The 20,249-nt window shown below is 41.0% G+C and overlaps 1 protein-coding gene across 1 annotated transcript; it reads left to right on the forward strand.

The window, feature by feature from the left end:
• The first annotated feature begins 540 nt into the window (after positions 1-540).
• Positions 541-9,712, forward strand: LOC131885711 (ras-related protein Rab-23-like). Its single transcript, XM_059233838.1, has 4 exons — positions 541-812; positions 6,632-6,753; positions 8,616-8,858; positions 9,061-9,712. The coding sequence occupies exons 1-4, from the start codon at positions 765-767 to the stop codon at positions 9,662-9,664; spliced, it is 1,017 nt and encodes a 338-aa protein (XP_059089821.1). The 5' UTR covers positions 541-764; the 3' UTR covers positions 9,665-9,712.
• Positions 9,713-20,249: the final 10,537 nt, after the last annotated feature.

The raw sequence follows: 20,249 nt of genomic DNA on the forward strand, positions 1-20,249 counted from the left end.
AAAAGATTTACGCCTATTTTGGTCTAATACCGAATTTGAATCTGCCGCTTTAAGACACCCCTGAACATATGGGTGGTCAGGTATGGTTTGCAGGAAACGATCTAGGTCCCGTTTAAGACTAAACAAGGGCTCAACTAATAGGTAGAATCGTCGGATTAAAGAGCAAAACATAAAATGATAGAGCACGACGGTACGTCAAATCTACGAGTAGTTTTCAGAATCTCGAATTTGTCTTCATAACATTGTGATTGGATAGCAATTTTTTGTGCAGAAAGATCCAGGAATTCTTTCCTTTTCTCAGTCTTGACCAAGTAGCATCTTAGATGCGAACTGCCAATAAGTTAAAGAGTGTCTACCACCAAGAAAATGACGACATCTCAGGAAAAGAATCGTGTGTCTGTAAAAACCGAAGACAGGCGGGTTGGAGCCGCCATGGAAGCAGCTACCGGAACATATGATGGCTCTTCCTGCGCAACCATCTTGGCAGGTTTTGGGTGATTGGGCAGGCCTCCCGTTCAAACTCACATGCTCTTCCTTAGTGCCTTGCTCAGTCGGTGCTCACACTTTCTCAGTTAGTTCATCGTGGTAAGGCGGAACGGACGAAAGAAATTTCACCTTAAACCAAGCATAAAACCTGACCAAGTCAAATCTCGTGATCTGATGTGAATGGAAAACGAAGTGGTGGAGGCACAACCAAGATATATCATCTCGAATTAAATGGTACCAAAATTAAATGTTTTTGCCCGCATACTTGGCTGAAAATTATGTTCATCGATGACTGGGAAGAAGAAGATTACGAAATTGCAATTAAGGTAAGAGCAATCGTTGTCTTAAAAAAGAACAATAATAGAACAATTGACTCTATATAAATATATAATTGATATCTGAGTTCTAAACTTTCGATAACTTCGTTTTAGCATGAATTGTTCAGACTTTTGAAAGAGAGTTGAATGCAGGGGAGATTTACGATTGTTTTTTTTTTTAATACAGTCCTTCGGAGCAAACTAACTCTGCTTTGGAAATGTCTACGTATGAATCTTTCGCTCTTCTTTCGCTCTTGACACAATACCCCCTAACACCATCAGGCGAATCAATTTCAGCATCCCCAGCTTGCTTACTTGTGGATCTTGCTCATCACGTTACTCTTGCCAATCAAGAGAGTGAGTGAGTCTCTAACTGTACAGTTAGAGCTCGCAGGTATTTGTATTCCTCCAATCTCGGTTAAGCTGCAAGGGAAACTTACGTGAGGGGACACTGGCTTCGTTTTAGATCAAAGCTTGACTGAGATGCTGAAGGTTTCAGTGTTTTTAGGTTTGATGTATACTGCAGAGCAATAGTAACTCTACTGCAGAGCAGTATTAAAATTCTTTTATTGCAGAGCAGTATTAAAATTCTTTTATTGCAGAGCAGTATTAAAAGTCTTTTATTGCAGAGCAGTATTAAAAGTCTTTTATTGCAGAGCAGTATTAAAAGTCTTTTATTGCAGAGCAGTATTAAAAGTCTTTTATTGCAGAGCAGTATTAAAAGTCTTTTATTGCAGAGCAGTATTAAAAGTCTTTTATTGCAGAGCAGTATTAACACAATTATAGAAATTTGGTCTTTTTTCCAGAAAGGAATTGCAACCCCGTTACATTTTAAAATGGTGCAAATGTAACGACCTGAAAACTCAAAATAACTCGCAACTCGAGCCAGAGCGTCCTTTAATTTTTCGCTTCCGTCTGAGTAAACTTCACCGCTCTGCAAACTGATGTGTTATGAAGATCATGCACTCAAATTACACTCAATTTCAATAAAAGATGTTTGTAGTTTCAAATCTTGTTACATTGACACTACTACATTGCTTAAATCTCCTCATTCAAATTCCGTTGGGTGTCATGGATGCAATTCTTCAACAATGATTACATGGGAACAGAAAAGTGTCTCAGTTTTAGATGTGAAAGAGTATTTTAAAATACATTTTTTCAGAGCGAAATCTTCCTTTAGCTTGATCATGTTGCACCAAATTTCCCAATTCTCCACAATTCTATGACTTAAGGCCTAATAGGGAAGCTTTATATACCCTTACTTGAGAATTTCTAATTCTGTGTTTTTCCATCATGACCTTTTGTGTCATGGTTGTGACTCTTCGACAGTTATTATCAGAGACGAAGAAAAAACCTCAATTTTAGAGATGAAATGCCAACATAATAATTTACTCCAGAAAAAGATAAAATTAAATACTAATAATCGGTAAGTATACCGGTTAAATATTTGAAAATGTTCGAAGATTTTCATTTTTGAAACGTTTTCGAAGAAAGTTGCAAATAACAGCGAAAAAATTCGGCTGAAGTCAACAAATCAGTTTTTTTAGGGCTGATTTTTCAAAAAAAGCAAAGTTGCTGTTATAACGTACCCTAAATTGTGATACCCTAACCAAACCAATAAAGCTAGCTGGCATACTATACTATAGAGCAAATAGCAAATGATTATATAGTTATTTTGACTTTTTGAATATGTCCTTCTTCTCCCAAATTTCAAAAAAATCATGAGGCATGTGATCCCCATAATATTGATAATGTTCTGAAAAGTTTTTCAGACTTTAGAAGCTATTGATTTTCTTATTATGAATTTCCATTGGTTTAGCAAACATCTTGGCAAATAAACAAAGCCAAGTAGAGGAGTAATGCCATGTCAAGGAAAATTCAAGGAAACGTAATTGTAACCAGTAACGCCATTATATTTTTGACCAGTAACGGATGTATAATGAATTAATTACCCCAGGCTTAAAATTGAGGAATTTCCGTCAGTTCATGGAATCATTTGTGAAAATTGCTATTCCAATTGATTAATCTACAGATCATCTGGATTCAAGAAACAATTTGACGAACAGACTGAAGAAGAAATTGGTAGGTACTTTTCGGCTTGGAATTTATCGAATTTCAGCAAGATATCTTCATTTGAGGCTACACTTACGAGGATGGTATCAGTTTTGCTTCAAACGGAACTTAGGGTACTTCACGAACTTCTACAAATGTCTGCAGAAGTCCGTGGGTACTTATATTTGGGTTGGTGGTTGATAGGGTCGGAGGAGTGTGCCTTGCAAAGTCAAAAAATCCCGCCACCAAACTGTTCAATTTTCCGACCAGCAGTTTCAGAGCCCGTATCAAATTTCCTCTTTTTCAGAGGGTTTGTTTTTAGGGACCCTGAAAGCAGAGACGTGCGAGGTTTGGTGCATGGCTCCACTTGATAAAAATTATTAAAAAGTTTCCGCACACATTTGAAATTGATGCATTATATAAGAAAGTCTTATAAATTAAGTTAGTTGTGACAAACACATTTGAATGTGTACTTGAAGGTTACTACTAAATATGAACTGTTTCGTTGATTCATGGTTGGGACATTTTACACTGTTACCGATATTTTTGTAGCTTTTTAATTCCATTTGAATCCTATTGTTCAGAACATAGAATTTGCTAGAATAATCTCGTACTTGATGCGTTGCATCTTGGACCAGGGCAAGTTCCCCTCTTCTCTGAAGGTAACTCATGTTGTTCCAATTTTCAAAGGGTGAGATAAGTCACTCCCCAGTAACTACAGGCCGATTTCTCTCACTTCGAATATTGCGAAGGTGTTTGAGAAGATCATGAAGTTCAAACTTGTTGAATTTCTTGATATTCATGAAGTCCTTCCTCCTAGCCAGCATGGGTTCCGAGCACATTTTAGCACGGTTACCCAACTGATTGAGCATATAGAGCAGGTTATTGAGGGACTGGAGAGCCATGAATCAGTCGATGTAGTTTATCTCGACTTTGCCAAGGCCTTTGACAAGGTAGATCATGGCCTTTTAGTTAACAGGCTCCATGAGATTGGGATCCAAGGCAAGGTTCTCAATTGGCTAAGAAGTTTCATTTGTGGTAGGAAACAATTAGTTAAGGTTGAGGGATCCCTTAGTGACATACATGATGTCAAGTCGGGTGTCCCTCAGGGCTCCATTTTGGGTCCTCTCCTTTTCATTATCTTCATTGCTCCGCTTCAGAAGCTTGGTAGTAGTAATGTCAGTATCTCTTCTTATGCTGATGATACAAAATTGGTAGTTGGTAGGAATGGTCAGGATTCCGGTTGTCTGGCAAAGGTTCTAGACCTAATCTACTCCTGGGTTGCTGCGAGTAACATGGCACTGAATGGAATGAAATTCTGCTCAATGACCTTTGGGTCGACGCCATTAGACACTCCACTATTAGATAATGACGGTAAGGACATTGAGCAGGTCTCATCCATGAAGGATTTAGGTGTAGTCCTCCAAGATAATGGAAAGCTCGATGAGCATATCCAGTTGAAAGTTGGTAAGGCTTTTCAAACATGTGGTTGGATATATCGCACGTTTAATTCCAGAGATGGCATCACGATGCTAACTCTGTACAAGTCGATTGTTCAGCCGCATCTTGAATATGCCTCTCCCATTTGGGCTCCAATTAGTTCAGCAGGTTTGCAAAAGCTCGAGCAGGTCCAAAGATGTTTTACTAGGAACATTGAAGATATGAGAGAGCTCTCGTATTGGGAGAGGTTAGAAAGGTTGGGATTGTACAGTACTCAGAGAAGGTACGAAAGGTATCTGATATTGTACGTTTTCAAAAGCATTCATGAGCTTTGTCCCAACCCAGGATTTAGGGTCAATTGTAGTGACCGTAGAGGCTTAATGTGCGTTTTGAGAGCACCTTCAAGCCCTCGAGAATCCAGGCTAGTTAAAACAATGAAGTCCAACTCTCTTCTTTCTCGGGCTCCTTCATTGTTCAATTTGCTGCCCTCAAATATTCGTAGGGTTTATGTAGGGGTTGATCCAGTAGCAAGATTTAAGTCAGACTTGGACAAGTTTTTGACTAAAATTCCGGATCAACCTTATATTCAAGGATTAGCCAGATCAGCCAACTCCAATTCGTTGGTCGATCAAATAATATATATAAATAAAAGTCAAGTAAAATAAATCATCTTTTCGTCTTGAACTGCTGGGATTCCAATTCCGGCAGCGGTAAGGAAGTCCGCACAAAAAAAAGAAGAAAAAAAATATCATTAGAGAGCAAGTAAAGAGCAATAAAGCAAGTATTTTGATCTAATTAAAAGCATGGGGCATGTTTGTGTACTATTTATGTCTTCTTGGTTTGAATCTTTTGTCACGACTTTGTTTTTGTTCAATAAATAAGTTAGAATCGAATGCATTCAATTGAGACATTTTGGGAAATGAACTTTATTCCTTCACGGTTTAGATCAATGTCGATTAACAAATGTTCATTTGGCCGTTTCATAAGCTTGCTATATTGTGGCAAAACTGACTTGTTTCCGTGCACATCATTTCAGGCTTGATTTTTCCTTGTTAAAGGTCAGATTAATATTCAAAGACCCTTGAGACATTTTTGTTGTTTTTTAAAGTTAGACTCGTGCCTTAATAATATATTCCAAAACAAAGAGTTTAATCATCACGCAAAAGAATTCACTTACCCTAATATGCTTCCAAACTTACAAATATCATTTCCTGGTTGGAAATTGCAAGACTGATTAAAGAAGGTCGGAATTGGACTTATTCGCATAGTGGCTCAGGGTTACCATGACCAAGAGCAGACCAATTTGGCGTGAAGCTCGTTCTCAGTCCATATTACTAGAAATGAGAAAGCTAACTGACGGGTTCCGACATTCCATTATTCATCCTAGATGCCATTGAACATGTAAATTGTTAGCCCCAGTCGCACCTCCCGTGATTATTCATTCAATCCAATTGGGCCTCACCTCCCCGGCGTCACCGCTCAATGTAAACAAGGGTCAAAGTAATCTTAAAGTTCAGTTGCCAGATTTTTCTAAACAGATGAGGTTGCGTGACTTTAGAGGACCTACATTCCGAAATAATAAATGAAACCCAACGCTGTTTTTAGGAAGCCCTATTTCATAGTGATTGCCGGTGATTAGAACAAAAATACAAAGGAATGATTTTCCTTGAAAAGCGAATTAACAAAAAGATCTTCCTATGTAAGGGGGTTTGTCGATACCATTTGAAAAACTTTATGTCAACATTAAAATCATGAATGAAACAGAAACTGTTCAACATCCGATTCACTAACATGAATGAATATATAGATAAATGCGTTTCCAATACACTTCAAGGTGTTTGGTGCCAGCACCGTTAATGGTATTAACAAGCTGAAATATTGTCGTTTTCACATAACATTGGTTAAGAATGAATATCTATTCATTCCGAATCATTTATTAATCACTTGGGTTGCAATGAGTGGGACATTACACTCCATCCCTCCCATTTGGTCAAGTTTGAGTTGATAAGGAGGGTGATCCAAGACAAAGATTGAGCCCAAGCAGTTAACAATTTATTCATTTTAACCTCTTTAGTCGTGAAATAAAGTATTTCAAAAGGTGTTAAACAGCCTGTTCTGAAGGAAAACCAGTTTTTTGTGTTTTGATTCCAAAAAGTATTTCAAAAGGTGTTGAAGAACGTTGCAACCACTTTTTAAGCAAAAATCATTCTTTTGTGGAGGGAGACTTAAGTTCGAACCTATGAACCCAAGCATAGCTCGGTCGTGCGTTAACAAACTGCACAACTACCATCTCCCCTATTCCGCCATTAATTTGATTGTGTTTCTATATCTTTTAGGTTGTCGTTGTTGGAAATGGGGGAGTAGGGAAATCTAGTATGATACAACGGTACTGCAAAGGCACCTTTACCAAAAAATACAAAAAAACCATTGGTGTTGATTTTTTGGAGAAACAGATCACGTAAGTTCAAATCCAAGATGAATTCCTTAAAATTCATCTTGATTATCGATATTTCTACGTTTCTCAATAGACGAACGCCGTTCTCTTTCGGTTAATTTTTCTTTGTCACTGCCCAATCTCTATTTTGTGGAACAAACAAGTAAATTCTCCAGACCAAATAATTTGCACTGCACACAATGTTCCTTCTCCGTTTATTTATTAAGAATTAATTTTAGGGATAATTTAGACAAATGCCACAACCAACCTGCACCGGGCATGGACCGAATTAGTCATGTATTTCAATTTCCAGTAGTAGTGACAAGATTGTTCCAAAAGTGACATTTTTTGAGTTTTAAAGTCCAACTCGCTTCATAATTGAAAATTTAAGTGGACCACGGTATGAGTTACCTGTGATGTTTGTCTAAATTATCCCTTCACGAAGTGCCCAAAATCAAAGTGCCGCACTTTTTCCTTGAACTTATGTTACTTCACATTCGAACCCGGTTTATCGTCGAACCATAGCTTCTAAGATTCGTGCCATTTCCAATTTCGGTGGCGTCCAGAAGTGTCTTATCTATAATTTTTAGAATGCAAATTCACGCTGTAGTAACTACGCCCTTGCGGCGTCGACATACTTGAGCAAAGTGAGATAACTGAATCGTAGTCAACGGTATTAGAAATTTCATGTATCAAAAGCTACTCAAAATTGGCCCCGCCAAAATTCAAGTTTCAACGTCTGCTCCCGACAAGCAGACTTTAAGTCAGACTTAGACAAGATTTTGATCAATAAAACCCGATCAACTCTGTATTCAGGGGCCTGTCAGATCTGCCAACCCTACTTCGTTGGTGGATCAAATATTATGTAAATATAAATCAAGTCAAGTTAATACCTTTTTCCGTCTTTTGGGGTCCCATTCCCAGTAACGGTAAGGAAGTCCGCGTAAAAAGCTGGTCCACAAAATTTGAATAAAAACAAGTTCACTTTGCTCTTTTCTTTTTTTTGGTTTGGTTTTTCACGGGCTTTTCTAACCGCTACAGGGAATGTAACCCCCAGTACTATTAAAATGAAAGGTTATAATTCGTCTATTTATTGCCTTTCAATCTTTATATGATATTTGGTCTACCAACGAGCTGGCATACCGAGCTAGTCCTGCAATATAGGGTTGATCGGGAATGCTATATAAAAATTTGTCCAAGTCTGACTTGAAAGATGCAACAGGATCAACAAGGCCTACATATTCCGTAAGAATATTAGAGGGAAACAAATTAAACAATGAAGGAGTCCAAAGAAAGAAGAGAAGTGGACTAGCCTGGATTCTCAAGGGCTTGAAGGTGCCTTCAAAACGCACATTGAGCCCCTACGGTCACTAGAATTGGCCTTAAATCCTGGGTTGAAAGCAGAATGCACATCAAATTGCCTGGTAAATGGCTATATTTTTAGACTACTTCTGGCGTTTTTTCAGACTGTCATTGCACTTTTTGACTGGAATACAATGGCAATTCCACAGCCCTGATGGTAAAATATGTTTTCACTGTTTTGAATCTTTGCCACCTTCCCTAACAATCGGATGGCAATATTTTACTGGAACAAGCAATTGAGGGGAAAATGACATTCATTACCACATGGAGGTTAGCTCATTTCGAGAAAAATGAACTTTCCTAGCCCTATTTTGAGAGAGGATTCTTGTTAAAAACTACGTACGAAGCCTTTTCTTCCCTAATGAACATTTTGTAACATGAAAAAATGACACCAATGAGGCCACCTAAATGTGAACAAAGCACCAAAATTTCATCCATCCAATTTCAAACAAATCATTTGATGGCAAATCAATTTTCAACCCGTATTTTGCAAAACTCATTCATTACCCATTTCCCATTTCTAGAACCAGTGGTGAAGATTTGAGGCTAATGCTCTGGGATACAGCCGGCCAAGAAGAGTTTGACGCCATAACAAAGGCATATTACAGAGGGGCTCAAGCATGTGTAATTGCCTTTTCCACAACCGACAAGCCTTCATTTAATGCAGTAAAAAAATGGAAGCGAAAGGTGGAAGATGAATGTGGACACATCCCAATGGTTTTAGTCCAAAATAAGATAGATCTCTTAAGCGAATCTCAAGTTGACAAGTAAGTAGCAGTTCGATCGATAAATTGGCATAGAGAGAAGAGTTTGACGCCATAACAAAGGCATATTACAGAGGGGCTCAAGCATTTGTTTGCTTTTTGTTTGCTTGACTGTTTTCATCTAACATATTGCACCAATTTGCTGATATTCATATTTGAGCACAATTATGCCCTGATGATTTAAATACATTCTATTTCATTTCAGTAACGAGATTGAAAAGTTTTCACGAAACACAGGCATCAGACTTTTTCGCATCTCAGTGAAAGATAACTTGAATGTAAGCAAAGTGTTCAACAATTTAGCTGAACGTCATATTGAGGCTGTGAGTCGTTGGAGCGACGAATTTGAACAATCTTCCCAAAACATTGGCCTGGACTTCCCAAACTCGAGGGACGTCAAAGTGCGATTTTCATCCTCAACTGAAAATTTGCAATCAATTGGAAATGCCCAAGAGGCAGGCGGCAGCCATATGATCTTGGCAAACAAGTGCCTTTCTACCCAAAATTGGTATTTTCCTCAACTAACCGAGTCTCGGCATTCTGGCTACATTGTCCCAATCCAAAGTGCAGGTTCTAAGGCAAAGTCAAGAAAATGCCATGCCCTTAAAAACAAAAGCAACCCATTACAACGTGTTGATGGCGGCGACAAAACCATTATATTGACCAGTCCGTTTCGGCATAGACGGCAAACAAATGCATCTTCGCGTGAACCATATTTCGACCAACAGCAATACCAAACAGCTACAGACAATTCATACAAATTTGCTAAACAATCTGTTCCCGTTAAACTTTCCTGTGGAATACTATAAAAATAAAATTACATTGACAATACACACAATAACAAAAAAAAGCTACTTCGATCGAAGTTTTTTTTAATCGGCCCCGACCCAGCATTTAGTGTTTCCAAATGCTCGGTCAAAAAACAATTGATCATTGTACAAAGCTACATAAGGAATTTATTGCGGACTATAACTAGAATCAAACTGCAAATTTGAAGGCAAGCACATCTTTAAATTTGATGATGGTTTTGTGCTAGATCAATTATTTGACCCGTTCAACTGAAGAAAAGGCAGGTCTCAGTAATTCATTACCTTTTCTGGCACACTTTTTAGTCGGCCACAAGTACATTATATTGATAAAGTTATATCACCCTTTAAATCCCAAGACGAGGAAAACCGCTGAATTGATAAAGTTGTTCAAGTTTTACATTTGTTGTTTGCATTGGACAGTAATAAAGTAAAAATATTGAACCTGTCGTAATCGTGATGTCTTTGATGGGTGCTATTGAAGGATCTACATAGTGAGTATCAATCGGTGACTTAGTCGGCGGGCTATGGCCTCTTCAGTCTTGGTAGCCAATGCCGATTTTGTTAGCTATATCGGGTTTGATTCCACAGACGTTTGCTCACTTCTCACTTGGGCAACTTTTCTCAACCGGTGTTCCGTGCACAATCGAGTACATCATCCTGATATGATATGGATAAATGATATACAGGATGAACGATAGTTCACGGAACGGTCTTTATCAAAATCAACCATGACGACTCGTTTAGCCTCAATGAGAAAGAGGCGGGAGGCAACGTGGAACGGGAAATTTAATTTAAAACACAGTCACAAATCACCCTTTAAGGAGGACAGAGTCACATTTTGGCTCTCGAGGAGAAAAGTCTCAATTTGGGGCTCGAGGAGAGAAGTCAGAATTTGAACTTCTGCAAGCAGGAACCACCTGCCATTACTAAGTGTTGGATGAAGATGAACGGTTTAGGAGAAACAGAATTTTGGCTTCCATTCGCAGTCCACATCTCTAGAAGTCCGTGATTGAGCGAAGAGAGCGAGAGCGGTGACCGCGGTGAGATAGTCAGAGACGATAACCACTCGGAGGGACGTGTGCATAGATAACTTCATATATAGATCGATCAAAGGCGCTGCGATCGCTTGTTTTCGTCTCAGCTGTCGCTGGTGGGCAAAATGTTTCATTCGTAGTCAAGCTACTTATGACAACTATGGTACAAATTTCAATCGTTGACGGCTCGTCCAAATTCAGAGTAGAAACCACTAATACGACTCCTTGTCAAGCAATTACTCTCGTTCAGCACGCTTCATAAAACGGGTTTGAGTAAGTTGTCCAACCACATTTTTAAGAACGAAATTTTGAAGGGGTTAAATTGGGGCTCAAGTTAAAGTTGGCATCCATGTGGTGGAAACGCCTAACTGAAAGGCAAGGAACAAGCCTGGGTTGAGGCTGACCTCCAGAGGTGTCGGAATTACCTTGATTACGCAAAGGTGCAACCATTTCGCCTACATTCAAGCACATTGTTGGGAGATTGAAACAAAATTCCTAATGCCTCATCATTGCGTTGCAATTTCGGATACATTTTGTTACACTTTCAACATGCGTTGCTAAACAAGGGCAATCAATAGAATACGTGATTTTCTCATTGAGGGAATGATCTCAAGATCGATCATTGTTTGCCACTGTAAGAGGGAATCGTCATGGTCAGGTGTGGTGAAGGCGGTGACAGACGTCGTCTTGTCGAGGCACTTAATCATCGCATCATTACGTATTTGCAAATCATTAGCGACGAAAATTCTTTTATTGTTCTTCAGATCGACAACTATGTCATATTTCTTTAGGTGGGATGATGACACAACAGGATCGGTGGCATCGGTGTCTGGAAGGGTGGAATATTCAAATGGGCGTCCTATTTCAGCAGAGATCGTAACTTTTGCTCTCGGTGCTAAAGTAGAGAAATCGCTATTGGAACAATTGAGGACAACCACTTTTGGCAGAACGTCCCACATAGGTTGAAGCCTTATTCACGTAACAGATCTCAGAATTATTAGTGACTTTCTGATAAGCCCGACCTGATTCACATTAATGGCACTTCTTTTTTTTTAAATTAACTAGCTGGCACCTTTGTTGCCATCTAGATGGCATGACCTACGGTCATGATGTAGCATTGTTAAGAAGTCGGTACTCTAGTACTATGTCGGGCTTTACCGTTGGCACTCTCTTTCATGTGCTTTCATAGTGATTTAGCTGCGGGTGGGTATTCTCCCTTTTTTAGAAAGGGGTTGATCGTTGTCACTCAACCTTCATGTTGAATTCGTACTGCTGAGCGAGTTGAAGTGTCAACATGCCTCCTTGCAGTCATGATTTCAGACAGTAGGGGGGGGGGGCATTACGTTTAAGTCTAATTTGCACATCAATGTATTTCTCCAAGTGAAGTCCTAAACTGAAAAGAAACTTTGTTAACTTTCAACATGCCTCCATGACGTGCGGTCATGATTTCAGACAGTTAGGGGTGTGGCCACTACGTTCTAATGTACTTTGCACATCAATGTATTTCTCCAAGTGAAGTCCTGAACTGAAAAGAAACTTTATTAACTTTGAACATGCCTCCATGACCTGCGGTCATGATTTTTCAAATTAGGAACATTTTCAAATTAGGTGAAAATCGCAAAAACCCACTCTTTTCAAAGTTCCTGTCTCTAATTTGTCGTAGGAAGAGCTAATTAGGTTGTTGTAAGATATTTAGGATTTTTGATGATCAAATATTTTTGGTTGTCTCCCTGATCAATTTCGCATCATGATCCCGTATTTTTGGACACCCCAATCTGTCAGATGAGTGCTACCATAGCTTGCGTCTTTGGTTTTGCTTGCGCAAAAGTGAGAAGTCAGAGAATCAACTCGGCCACATTGCGACTTCAAGGTATCCAAGATGCCTCGACGTTGGAGGATACGGCCAGATCAGCAATCCAAACTCCTCCAGCCTCCAGTAACGACTCGTTGGTCAAACACATTCTTGTCCAATACCCCGATGTGTTCCAAGAACAGTCGGACCACCTTCCAACTGTTCGTCACCACGTGACTCATGCCATCGAAACGTTCTCTGACCGACCCATTCCAGAAAAACCACGGCGTCTGAGTCCAGAGAAGCGCAAGGCACTCTCGGATATTTTAGATTCGCTTTTGCAGGCCGGACTGATCCGTCCGTCATGAAGCCCCTATGCAGCTCCAGGCTTATGTCGTCCAGAAACCGAATGGAGGATGGCGCCTGGTTGGAGACTATCGGGCCCTGAATGCGGAAACAACGCCTGATGCCTGACGCCTTCCCTTTGCCTCATCTTCATGATTTCACATACGGTATGGGGGCTTCAAGATATTTTCCAAGCTTGATCTCGTCTCAGCATATCATCAAGTTCCCATGAAGCAATCCGACATTGAAAAAACGGCTATTACTACATGTTTTGGCCTCTACGAGTATGTGCAAATGCCCTTTGGGTTACGAAACGCCGGCCAGAGATTCCAACGAATGGTCGATGAAATCTTTAGGGACATGCCTTTTGTCTTCATTTATGTTGACGATCTTATCATCGCTAGCACTTCCAGGGAAGAGCATCTACGTCATGTCAAATTGGTTCTCACTCGACTTCACGAGCACGGATTGGTATGCAGCAGAAAAAAAATTGTTTGGGCCGTACCTACTATTGATTTCTTAGGCTATCGTTTGAGCTCTGCCGGGGTCAGTCCACAACCGTCCAAAGTCAGTGCAAATCGGGATTTCCCAAAACCTGAGACCTCCAAGGCTCTGCGTCGATTTCTAGGGCTTAACAATTTTTATCACAGATTCGTCCTCACTTGCGCGGACATTGTGCGTCCTCTGAACTCCATGATAACTCCAAAGGACTCGCAGCTAGTGTGGTCCCATGAGGCCGATCAAGCTTTTGAGGACCTGAAACTGGCGCTGGCCAATGCATCCCATCTGATGTACCCCATTGAAGGTGCACCCACACAAATTGTATGCGACGCTTCCAAGTTTGCCGTTGGCGCAGTTCTGGAACAGAGGGTGGAGCATGGCTGGCGCCCCATCTCATTCTTTAGTAAAAAATTGTCCAGCTCCAAATGTTGCTATTCCACATATGACAGGGAACTCCTGGCCATGTATCTTGCCGTCAGGCACTTCGTCAAAAGGACAATCTTCCACATTTTAACAGATCAGAAACCACCTCAGAAAGCCATCAAGACCATTTCGTCCACCTAAACAGAAACCCAGGCTCGACGATTGGCCTGTATTGCTCTGCTGACAAGTGATGTTCAATATATCAAGGGAGAAGAAAACGTGGTGGCCAATAGCCTCTTGCGGGCACCAGCATTGGACGCCCTGACCATCTCCGACCCCCTCTTGCTCCGGGTCTCCATGGCCCAAGCCAATGATCCTGGCTTAGCACACCTAGCTCAAAACAGTGACCGGTATAAAACACTCAAAATCAAGGGAGTGAACATCCTGTGTGATTGCCAGGGGGCACAGCCAAGAGCTCTGGTTCCTTCAGCAGAAATAACAAACATGATGACGGCACTGCACCGTCTTGGGCATCCGGGAATTCAAGCAATGAGGCGGCTCATTAGTGCATCATTTCAATGGAACAGCATGTCCAAAGACATTCGGCTATTCGTCCGGTTGTGCTTAGCTTGTCAGCAATCGAAAATTGGGTGTCATGAAAAGGCCCCGATCCATGACTTCAGTAGCCCCAGTACTAGGTTCGCTAACATACACGTGGATATTGTTGGCCCACTCCCAGAATCCCAAGGTTTCTCGTACCTATGTACGATCATTGATTGCTTCACCCGTTTTCCTGCAGCCTACCCCATGAAGTCTCAAATGCCGTCCGAATGTGTTCGTGGTCTGCTTGAGTGGATAGCGTGTTTTGGATTACCTGAAACTATAGTGTCTGATAGGGGAGGCCAGTTTGAGTCGGATCTCTGGAGTAACGTATTGGAGGCACTCGGCATCAGCCATAACAGAACTACGTCCTATCACCCACAATCAAATGGCATGGTAGAAAGACTACACCGTTCATTAAAAGGTTCCTTTGTTGTCTCATCCAGGATGACCATTCATGGTTCCCAGTCCTTCCAATAGTCCTCCTACGCCTTAGAGCAACTGTAAAACCAGACATTGGCTACAGTCCATCCCAAATGGCGTTTGGGCTGTCTGTCCACCTTCCTGGAACAATGTTCAACACTTCGCTCCCGGATCTCAACACTCAACGATCCAAGGTTCGCAGTCTTACACTTGCAATGCAGGCCCTGGCATTAACTAGCCCAGTTCGTCATGGACAAGGCGGCACCCAACATTCCGCGGGGTTGGACACTGCCGCATTCGTATTCATCAGGGACCCAACAAAAACCAGTTTGGGCCGTCCTTTCCGAGGATCTTATCAGGTTCTAGACCGGAATGCGAAATACTATCGCCTTGATATCGACGGCAAGGTTGACAACGTCTCCATTGACAGATTGAAGCCTGCCACAGGTCTGCTCATGGATGATGCCCGCGTCCCCTCTCACGTCACTATCCGGGGAAGACACGTGTATCCCCCTCTCGGACTAGATTGTGGAACCCCTGTTTCCTATTTTCGTTGTGTTTTTGTTTCCATGTTCCATTGATGTTCCAAAAATCTTGGGGGGAATTGTATGACGGCTCTATGAGAATCAACTCTATGAAAGCTAGAGTCTAGAGAGAAAATAAACAACCAGTCTTGTAAGAAGCTCCAAACAAGTATCCCACATACATACAATAAAGATTCACAAGTTTCCCTCTCTAGATAAGGTTAAACATAATGCCCAAACTGCTCAGATCTAAGGGTTACTACACAACTAAATTACTTGGCATTAAGTAACATATATAGCTTGAATTGCTTTTTTTCTTCATATAACTTGAGACAAACTAGTACTGAAACTGCACCAAACATGATATTTGGATGATGACGCTTAGTCAATTGAAAAATATTTGTCTGAGTGTTTTAGGAAACAATCAATTGACAACTTGAACCAGAATTACTATTCTTAAAAATAAAATCATTCTGGTTTTTGTATATACTGACAACATGGCCTAAAATTTTGGTTAGTCCTGTGTTGACAGCCAGATTTGATCTCCCTGTACTTGTTGTGACTCTAGACCCAAAGACCTGATACATCAGTTCAGAATCAAATCCTGGGTACAAGTTTTAGAGGGCCAAAGTCATCCATAGGGGATGTCAAGTAAAGAAAATTCAAGGAAAAATGTGGTCCGGCACACTGATTTTGGGTATTTTTGGGAGAGAGAACTAAGACGAACATCACAGTCAACTTGCACCATTCGCCCATTGAATTTTCAATAATTGAGTGATTTTGAGCGAGTTGTGTTACAAAACCCTACTAAATGAGCATGTTTGGTGTTAATCAGTGAACGCACTATCAAATTGGCTCAATACCACAATTCTAATTGCCTAGACAGGCATGTAAAATGGAAAAAATGTCAAAAGTCAATGCATGAACAGTGCGGTTTGGCTGGGCATGTTGTCTTTGATTTTACTCCATGGAATAACGTCAGTTGTCCATGAATGGGTTTACTTGACTAGCCCTATTGGATATGATTGACAGAATGAATTTGAATGGAATTTCAAGTTACCTTGAATACCTAGGTCCTCTCCACAAATTTACATTTGCAAACATGCTGATCTTTGCCTTTTTGATGAATGTTTCAGTGTGGAATTGCCCCGGGATCTTGAGGTTGAAAAAATTGAATGATTCAGTAAGTCCTTTAGGGACATTTTTAAATGAGCATCATGATCTTGGACATAGCTGGAGTGTTGACTTTGGTCAGTTTGGACTTGTGTGAGTCTGTCAAAAAAGCTAGAAATCCCAATACTCTTCCAACACTACTGAGGAGCTCACAGGACAGCGTAACTGGCTTACCTACTTGACAAAGTTGGATCATATTTTGGCAACCCTGAGTTTACTTCATGATCCCTCTAAATGACAGCTTTTACTGCAGCAACTGTTGAGTGGATTTTCATACTGTGTAACGTCCATACAAAAACGATTGATAGTGGTTCAAGAAATCATCGAAAAAGAGAACAAGTTGATTATGTTGGTGATTTGTTTGGCTGAAATTGATACTCAATACGTGTGGCGTAGTGCAAATCAAATCGAAAACTGAAATGACAGTTTGGAACAATGTAAAAGATCACGTCAAAATCGTCAACACCATTCAAAAATGGCGGTGGATGAACATTGAAGTTCTGAGACAAAACTGCTATCTAATGAAGTATTCAAATGGCACAAACTTGAAGCTTTTCTTTTCCTAATGTTTTTCAACAGAAGAGAGCCATTCCTCCAAACAGAGAGATCACAGTTGGCCCTCAAACTATTCTTATATGCTGGAATCATTAAATATCCAGATAATCAACAACCAAGCCACACCCAGAAACATCAACAATGTGTCAAAGTGAACTTGTACTCTGTGCTGTTTTGATGATTATAACTTAATTAAACCAGACAATTAGGCTTCACATAGCCCATGTAATACTCACTAGACTAAGAATGTGTACCTGTCACATGTATAAACTAAGAGCAACAAATATATTTAAGATACATTGAAGTGTTTTGGTCTGTGTATTAAGAACATAACATAGTAATAATATTAAGGAAAAGACTTTGTCATGATGTATTCAAGTCGAGAACTGAATGATTATTGGGAGCTTCTTTGTCTGATTGAGCCCGGTAATAACATTTGGAGACACACATTGTTGAATTGCATTGAAGTTCTTGCTCAGTTGATTGACTCTTCCCGCCGACCAAAATCACTGTTCAAAGAGCCAATTGGGCTTTTGGGAAGGATGCTTGGGCGCAGATTTTGACCACTTTGACGGGCCCTTTTACAATGTTTCACTCTGCCATTTCAGTTTTTGGTTTGCTTTTTTCAACACTGCATGTCTCAAGTGTCAAATTTCAGCCAAACTAAGCACCAACATAATCCACTTGTTCTCTTTTTTGATGATTTCTTGAACCACTATCAATCGTTTTTGCACTAGCAATGACCGACCCAGAGTCTTGTTGATATCAATAGGATGTGACGTTGTGGCGCCTCGCGAACCTCACTCATTTTCTCATGCTCAGGTCTGTCTTTCATGTTGGCAAGAATAGTGAAAATAAAGCATTCGATTACATGAACTTGCTTCAATGGTGACCCCGACGTGATTTGAACACGCATTGTTGATCTTTCGCTATGGCAACTTCTATGAAAGCATCTTCCGATTCCTCCAGCCTTCCAATGATCTCGGCCGCCACGGTCAAACTGCCGTCGTTTTGGCCGGAGGCCCCTTTAGTGTGGTTCGCTCAAGCGGAATCTCAATTCGCGCTGAAAGGCATCGTTACTGATGAGACCAAATATCACCACGTAGTGTCGGCCTTGGACCAGTTGATGGATCTTCTCGCTACGCCCCCCTTCAAAAGACCCCGCTACGAGATCCTGAAGGACAGGTTATTGTCTACGTTTACCTTGTCATCTTATCAACGGGCCCATCGCCTTATTCAAGTCTCTCCCTTGGGCAACCGCACTCCTTCAGAATTGATGGACGAGATGTTAGGCCTGTTAGGTGATCATGAGGCTTGCTTCCTTTTCAAGACGTTGTTTCACTCATGCAGTATCCAACCATCAGACTCAGACTCCGGGAGACCACCAGGACCGTGTTTGCCGCTTCCACAAGAATTGGGGAAAGAAGGCTTTCCGCTGCAAAGGTCAATGTTCTTTTAGCAAGACCTTCCGTTATTCAGTTCCCCCACCTAAAAGATCTCAAGTCATCACCGTCCAGGGAAACGAGGAGTACGGCCCCCAATAAGTAACCTTGGTAGCCGTCTATTATTTGTTACAAATAAAAAGAATAACTTACCTTACCTAGTCGATTCCAGGGCTCAAGTTAGCATATTGCCCGTCCCGCGTACCATGCAAGCTACCTCTATTGGAACACCCTCATTTTCCGCCGCTAATGGTTCTGTCATTCGTTGCTATGGCAGAGTAACGCGTGAATTAAATTTCGGTGATCATGTCTTTACTTGGACCTTCTTCCTGGCAGCACTGGATCAGGCAATTCTTGGGGCCGATTTTCTCCGTGCTAATAACCTAATGGTAGATTTGGCCAATCATCGCCTGATAGACCCCTTGTCTCGCCGGTCAATTCCAGGCTACTTGGGCAAAGCCATTGCCCCATGGCTCACTCTCGTGCGCCACTTGGCCACTGACCCTTTTTCTTCGTTATTGAATCAATTTCCGGAAATTCTCACTCCCGCTTTCAACGACGTTTCTCCCAAGCATGGAGTGTTCCATCACCTTCCCACTGCTGGTCATCCTGCCCATGCTAAAGCACGAAGATTGACTGAGGAGAAGTTGGAGGCCGCCAAAGTTGATTTCCATCAAATGATGGATTTGGGGATATGTCGTTGGTCCAAAAGTCAATATGCTTCAGCTTTACACGTCATCGCCAAGCCCGATGGTACTTGGCGTTGTTGTGGCGATTACCGCACATTAAATGAGAAGACCATTCCTGACCGTTACCCTATTCCCCACATACAAGCCTTCTTAAATAGTTAAATGGTTGTCAAGTTTTTTCCAAGATCGATCTTGTCCACGGATATAATCAAATACCCATGGCTCCTGATGACATTCACAAGACGGCTATTATAACACCTTTTGGTTTGTGCCGTGCACTAATGTTAAATATAGTACCAATTGAAAAATCAGGTTGTTCTGGGATACGCTTGATATATTTACAAAAAAACATGAGGCATTCTTATCAAAGAGAAAACAGGAAATTGGTTTAACCTGGTTCTTTGAGTTGAACGATCTTGTCTAGACGCCTGTACGACGTAAAGAGAGAGCGTACAAGAATCCTGTTGTGGTAACGACCTAAGTCACCTTGGACAAAGGATTGTACACCTCAGCAGTTTGTGAAAGGATTGTACACCTCAGCAGTTTGTGGGTACGAGAGAGGTAGGCCGACAAACATTCACGGAGATATCCGACGGAACGCCAATGCGTCCTACTGGTTTGCCCTCCTAAAAAAACCTATAAAAAGCAGTCCCCAGAACAGCCAAAAAGAGTTGATATGATGAAGTGAAACGTAATACAAGTTTATACTTCATTCTGGCTCCACTTTGGAGCGAGTAAAAGCTCCTTCAACTTTGACACAAGACAGAAAAGTCTTCTTGTGTTGAAGTGTAAAACTTACGGACTTGTTTGACGTTTCTCAGAATCACGATAATTGAACAAAGGTGCATAGTGCATAGTGCTCAAAGTGGAGACTCTTTGGCGGAAACGCTGATAGGACTCTATGCTGGGAAGCCCAGGAGTATAAGCCGTGGATTCCCCATTGTAGACCAAACTTGAGGGTGGTTTTGTTTGTAAGGTTTTTCCCCTCTATATTTTCATCTAACGGATGCACCTCTCCGATATCGCGAGACTTATTAAGTCTCTTTGAGTCAAGGCATAACATTGTTAGGCGACTTCGGTTGCCTTTTTGCTTACTCATTGTTAGGCGACTTTGGTTGCCTTGTTGCTTACACATTGATAGGCG

Source organism: Tigriopus californicus, chromosome 8 (assembly GCF_007210705.1).
Source record: "Tigriopus californicus strain San Diego chromosome 8, Tcal_SD_v2.1, whole genome shotgun sequence".
Classification (NCBI taxonomy): Eukaryota; Metazoa; Arthropoda; class Copepoda; order Harpacticoida; family Harpacticidae; genus Tigriopus; species Tigriopus californicus.